The following is a 6,914-nucleotide window of genomic DNA, read 5'->3' on the forward strand; positions in this document are numbered from 1 at the left end:
CCACAGAGGGGTGTAAAAATGAAGGCTTAAGAGAATTTTTCTTGTAAAATGATTTAAAAATTGCTCACAGAGAGCTGAGGAAGCCAAATTTGACCTTCCAGGACAAGGATTGATCACAGAGTAAAAGACTTAGTGTCCGTGCTATCAGGATCAAAAAAGGCACAGTCTCAGAATTAAATATACATACAGGGCGACGAGGGCCCGCAGAAGTCATTTCTATTGCATTTTACCGGAGCCACAGCATGTGCCTTAAGGTAGACCTTAAAGCAAACATGGAACCCACTCAGTTTGCTTCGCTTCCTATAGCGCCTCTTAGGCAGGGAAGGTAGAGGCAGAGGATGTGCACCAGTGGAAGGGTAAATAAATGCCAAAGTAGCCACTCCTAAGTTCCCGCAAGGGTAAGGCTGATAGTAATGGGTCGAAGACTTCGGGGTTTTGAGGTCGAAGAACAGGGTTGGCCGATTGTAGGTAATGCATGCAATCTATCAAGTACATGAACTTCACTGGAAAAAGTTTAAAAACCTCAATACACAATGAAACTATGCAGGACTTGACATAGTTGTAAACATACTGAAAGAAAACTGCCACCAGTGGGCAAGAGGGAGGAGCAATGTGAGCAAAGAAAATAAATCAGGTACAGAACAAAGAGCTTCAGGCAGAAAGCTGGAAACTCCTTTTTCTAATGATGAAAACCTTTGAAGAAACTGAACTCTGCTTTCCACAACTCCTCAACTCCTCCTGCAGGAAGACCATGCGTCCTTATACATTTTCTATACTTATTTATATTACCCTGTCCTCTATTTCTTTGCTCACCGTGACTCTTAATCTGCTGGTCATCATCTCCATCTCACATTTCAAGTAATAATTTTGTTAGACATATGCAGACAGTAAGATTTTATGGCTAAAAGATGAAAATGATATGATATCCTATCTGAGTGATTCTGAGCGAAATGATTTTTCCTTTTATCTGTATAAAATTGTACTTGTTGCTACAAATAATAATAATAATAACTGTGTCGCTGTCTTTTGTCTTCAGGAAGCTGCACACCCCCACCAATCTCCTCCTCCTCTCTTTGGCTGTCTCTGATTGCCTGGTGGGTCTCCTGATATTATTTCAAATTATGATTATAGATGGTTGCTGGTTTCTTGGTGAATTCATGTGTAGTATGTATTTTCTCTTGGACTACATTATAACCTCTGCGTCAATAGGAACCATGGTTCTCATATCAATTGACCGTTATGTGGCTATTTGTTACCCTCTCCATTACTCTACCAAAGTCACCCCAAAAAGAACAAAAGCATGTGTTTATCTGTGTTGGATTTGTTCTTCAGTCTTCCACTGTCTTGTGCTAAAAGACAACCTGGTGCAACCTGGCAGGTATAATTCCTGCTATGGGGAGTGTGTGGTTGTTGTTGGCCATGCTTTTGGAGTTGCTGATCTATTGCTGTCCATTATTGGTCCTGTCACTGTGATTGTAGTTCTTTATCTAAACGTATTTGTTGTGGCTATGACTCAAGCTCGTGCCCTGCGGTCACATATTGCAGCTCTGACACACAAGGGGTCAGTAAATACAAATGTTAAATCTGAAATCAAAGCAGCAAGGACCATCAGTGTTGTTATCATTGTGTTTCTAATATGTCTCTGCCCATACTTTGGTGTCACACTCTCAGGTCAAGATGCCATGCTCAGTGCTTCATCTGTTGCATTTGTAATGTGTTTGTTCTATTTAAACTCCTGTCTAAACCCTCTAATCTATGCTATATTTTACCCCTGGTTCAGAAAATCTGTTAAACAAATTGTTACACTTAAAATATTGAAATCTGGCTCCTGTGACACCAATATCATGTAAACAGAATGAAAGACTGAGAATCAAAGCCCCATTGTTTTTTTGTTGGGTTTTTTTTTATGTTTTCTATTACAAAAAGGTTACTAACAGAGAAGTAACACCGAACACAGAATCAGAATCAGAATACTTTATTAATCCCTAAGGAAATTATGTGGGTCACAGTTGCTCCAAGAAGGAATGGTAAAAATAGTAACAGTAAAAGACTAAACTCCAAACAATACTTTTTGTTACAGATTTTACACATTTAAGAAATAGCACTAATATATACAGATCACTCAATTATAAATATCAAGGATGAACAGAAAGGATTTTAAATAAATGTCAAGAAAATTGACAAGAATATTACTGAGTTGAAAAGACTGTGTGCAAAAAGGGTGTAACTATTGCAGTTTTTACAGTGTATTAGATCGAGGAGTTGTACAGGGAGATGACCACGGGCGGGAATGATTTCCTGTGTTGTTCAGTAGCATTTTTTGGTAATCTCAGTCTCTCACTGAACGTGCTTCTGTGACGCCAGAGAGAGAGAATTCGCTCAGGGCGCCAAACAGGCTAGGACCGCCACTGGCAAAGATACACAGACCAGAGGGAAAGAGAGAACACGTGGAGAGGACAGACATAACAGGCTGGGGAAAATATGAAATAAAACACAAGGAGGAAAAAGGAGGCATGGGAACTCACAGATACATGGAGGGGGACACAGGGTGTAAAGACACGATGGGAAATCTAAAAAAACTAAACTGAACTACCTAGGGACCATGGGATAAATAATGAACAAAATTAAAAAACAAACAAACTAAGAACGCTGGTTCAAAATGACCCAGGACCATAACAGAGAGATGTCATTACAAAGGCAGATAAAACAATTGTCTCGTACGATGTTACAACTCTCTTCCGTTTTTTATCACAAAAAAAGCAAATGATAAAAAAAACAACAAAAAAATTTATACAATATCAAAGAACAAAATGGTTATATTTATTAAAGGAGCTCAAATAATGATAAAAAAAAACAATACAGCAAGCACTGCATAAATCAAATCTAAATATGACAAAATTTGTTAAAATATGGGTATTATGGTATGAGATTTTGGTATGAGAAGTGGCGTGTTCAGGTCTGCTCCTCTTTGGATTGGAACATATTATATAAATAAGGTTGTCTCACCCATTCACTTAGTAGCTGACTCTGTGGCCCTAGGTACAAAGGCACGTGTTATACACATGTTAAGGACAACATCATCAGACAGGAGTAGGAGCACAGTTTTGTTAAACCCGAAAGACTGTCATGAGAAAAATATGTCACTACCCAGTGACAATGATTCTTATGAGCTCCTGGATAGTTACAGAAGGGGATAGATTGCCTAAAGCAGTTAACAGGATCACAATATAGATTGGATTTCATACCACACATTATACCAAGTTGAAGCGTCCTTGTCTGGTCAATCCTGAACAGGGAATAGCTCAAGCCCCATTGTCTGTATGGTTGATTCCATCAACTATAACATCTTCAGATTTTTGGTTGCAGTCCTCAACCCAGTGGTAGTCAGCTCCAAATTTAAAGCACTTTGATTTTTGTGGAGAACTCGAGATCATAGAGGCAAATGAATTGCTGGGCTTTATGATGTGTTTTTCTTCATTTGTGTGTGTTCAAGTTACTGAAGCAGTGGAGACAGTTTATAAGAAATTAAAGGGAGACCCTATTCTTCACAACAGAACCACCCTTAATACTGGCCAAGTGTATCTGCTCTTAGAACTACATTTTTCAATACAAGTGTCTGTACTATAGACAGAAACATGGGTGTGACATGAGTTCCGAACTGTTAACCATGGCCAGTTTGTGCATGAAGGAAGTGGGGAAGAGGAGGGTTCTGATATCCTATCCATGAACAGCACTGAGCCATTGGTTCAGGTATATGGATGATACCTGGGTTAAAATTAAATCTCAGGACATTCCACAATTCACTGATCACACAGCTTGATGAACAAAAACATTATGTTCACCATGAAAAATAAGATGCTCAGACTCTGATAACATTGTGAAAGGTTTCTGTAAAAGTCATTCACACCACCGTGGATTATGCATTGGACAAACCAATCAACCACTGGCTAAGTAAATTACACAACAAAGAAGAGCTACTTTGTCAGACCAGGACTAACTATTTAAAACTGCAGACTTGTGATATGGATGTGCACATCCTGCACACAGAGGAACGCCAGTTTAAGCAGGAAATGAAGGACGCCATTTATTTGAAAAGGGAGAAATGATCACTGAACCAAGGAGGTGAACTAAGAGTAAATCTGTATGTATGTATCTGTCCAACTGTTTTTAAGGTTGTGGAAACCTCACTGAAATGAGTGATGAAGATTTTCTACTACTTAAATTGCTGCTTCGAAATAAACAGAGTCAGCCTTCTGGAGTTTAATTACCTGGATTACTGAGCATCAAAAAATATGATGGAATGACGGAAATATACTAAATATTAAGGGAAAATTAGTTTAAATTAGTTGAAATAAGGGTTTTCAAATGTCAAGCAATATGTAAAAAATAAAGTGAAAAGCACCTAAGTAAAACACTTTGTGACTGAAACCAGTTCACTTTGTTCATTAGAAAAATTAAATCATTTATTTTTAATATAGGATGTTTACTAACAAATTTCTGTATATGAAATATTAGACATCAATTAAATATGAAGCACAACCCTTTTTTAAGTCAGCCTGAAAAAAGATTTAAAATGACATGCAATATATTAAGATTAAGATTAAGACTCGTTTTAGTTAAATGTTCAGTAAAGCACACTGCAGAAAGCACTTTCTGACTGTGATCAGATCATTTTGTGCATTAGAATAAAGAAAGAGCTCATTCCTATTCCACTGTTCAGGCCAGTCTGTAACATCATCAATGATTTGGTAACTTCCTCAACAACAAACTAGAAGAGATAGACTCTAATTCTCTGGAAACACTGTAAAGAGTGGGGTGGCATTGTCCACCGGTGGGGAATGTTTGTGTTTTTATTCTGTTCTTATGTTGTGGAGATATTAATTTAAACAATGAAATATGTAGATACTTACGTTATTACATATATTCCCTGTGCAGGTACCTCTTTAACTCTAAATCAATTTTTTGGGTCTCTCTTCTTTTCTTTTTTCTTGTTATTCTAAAATAATTTTAATGTAAAAATCTACATGCTGCTAACAAAGAAATGCCAAACTGCATTTCATTGTTCTTGTAACAATGACAATAAAGATTTATTCTATTCTATTCTGTGTAGATTTCAGTGTTTCAGTAAGAATGGTTGTTAATTTATTAACACATCTATTACACTGCTAAGACAAGCATTTTTTTTACAGCTGTAGGCTGTAGATGTAAATTAGGTTCCAATGTAAACTAGCATATGTCACATCTTCATTTAGTTTAGTTTAGTTAGTGATGGTTTTCAGAATTTGTAATGGATTCACATTCATTTAAATTAGAGAAACGAACACCTGATTTTGTCATGGTGTAACAGAGGATTAGAATACTAGCCCTGAAAATTTAAATGTAAAGCAACCTCTAGCAGACATATGTTTCATCAGACTTGAAATAAATAATCATTTATCAGTTTTTCAGTGTCAAAGACTGTATGCCTTATGTCACGGATTCAAATATTGGGGATAGATACACGAGGATAACAAAATAACAACACTGGTCCGGCCGGGTTGAGTCAAACGATGATTTAATGAACACGCGTGGGAGATGGACACCATACAGTAGACAGCATCAGATCTCAAAATGGTGGAGCATTGATCAAACTCTTATAGCCTCTAGTGGCCCCCACCTCATCATAAAAGCCTAAACATTCACATTCTTTCTCACACACAGCGCCTAAGCTACGACCTTGGCTCCCTGTTTATCTGCTCCTGCTGAGATGGGGCAGTATGCTCTGTTTTCTCCTACTCAGACAAATAAGGCGATGACTTTCTGCAAACAGTATTTCTTATAACTCAGCAGTATAATGCATCATAAAACAATATCATTCATTCACAATAAATCAGCAGTCTAATGTAATGCAAATCAGTTTAACAAATGTAATAGTTATCACCTTCTTCTAATTCAGGAACATAATGCAAACTAAAACTACATAATAATTCACAATCTTTAATTAGGGGTCTAACTTGGCATAAATAATATTATAATCCAACAATTCCCCCTGATGAGCTCTTTAAACTTAAAGAGCTCACTTACACCCTGCAATCCAGTGTTGCCGGGTTCATTTCTCCTTACTCCTGAGGCCCTTTGTCCCCCTGTTGGGTGAACCATATGTGAGATGACCTCTGTGTTTGCGCAGTTCAGATGCAAGAAAAACTATTATTACAACAACAATAGTAGGTACAGATGATACTCCCATCACTCCCCAGTTCTCCCACAGCTTTATTTCGGTGCTACCTTATACCCTCCAAACGTACTCAGACTAGAACCTCTGTCCAAGGAGCTTTTAACCTTTATTTTATTGCTGCAGGCACCAGTGTCTTCCAGTCGGGTGATCCTCTGCTCTTCTTTCTTCAACCTCAGGGGTTAGACAACCCTTCAGTCATTGCACAAATCAGGGGATTATTCTGCCCCGATTTCAAACAATGATCTGTGTATTCTGGGGTCACAGCTGTGTTCCCCTTTTGACCAAGAGCCTCTCGAACCTCGTTGGTCTGGTGTTCCTGGATTTCCGCCAACCCCTTCATGGTTATTGCTGTGTTTATGGGATCCATCCTTTTGAGGTGACTAGCTGGAGCCCAAAATGCCATGACACTTGAACCCAGTTGGTGTTTCAGCAGTCACTGTGTCTGTCTCTGCTGTGAAGGATCCTCGTATATCTGTGACCTCGTCTGGTGTCTGTTCCTTTCTCTGTAAGAGACAGAAAACCAAATCACCTCGCTTCCTAGCTCTAATAATCTGATGTTGTTATCTACTGATCTTTTGGTGGTTCAGAATTGGTTTAGAACATTCAGAATGTCCCAGGGACTTAACCTAATTTAGTGTATGTGTGTGTAAGCGTGTTTGCATTTAGCCCTCTGCACTCAAGGCATTTCCTACACTTTATC

The 6,914-nt window shown here is 38.1% G+C and overlaps 1 protein-coding gene across 1 annotated transcript; it reads left to right on the plus strand.

The window, feature by feature from the left end:
• The first annotated feature begins 326 nt into the window (after positions 1–326).
• Positions 327–1,850, plus strand: LOC146499993 (trace amine-associated receptor 13c-like). The gene is made up of 2 exons (XM_085136183.1): positions 327–858; positions 1,037–1,850. The coding sequence occupies exons 1-2, from the start codon at positions 683–685 to the stop codon at positions 1,848–1,850; spliced, it is 990 nt and encodes a 329-aa protein (XP_084992309.1). The 5' UTR covers positions 327–682.
• Positions 1,851–6,914: the final 5,064 nt, after the last annotated feature.

This window comes from Neolamprologus multifasciatus, chromosome 16, assembly GCF_963576455.1.
Source record: "Neolamprologus multifasciatus chromosome 16, fNeoMul1.2, whole genome shotgun sequence".
NCBI classification, from domain to species: domain Eukaryota; kingdom Metazoa; phylum Chordata; class Actinopteri; order Cichliformes; family Cichlidae; genus Neolamprologus; species Neolamprologus multifasciatus.

What these genes read in the sequence shown, in the direction of transcription:
- LOC146499993 (XM_085136183.1), top strand. Translation starts at nt 683, where the DNA reads ATGATGAAAACCTTTGAAGAAACTGAACTCTGCTTTCCACAACTCCTC. An exon ending in ATCTCCATCTCACATTTCAA is followed by an intron (nt 859 to 1,036) that starts GTAATAATTTTG and finishes TTTTGTCTTCAG; the next exon opens with GAAGCTGCACACCCCCACCA.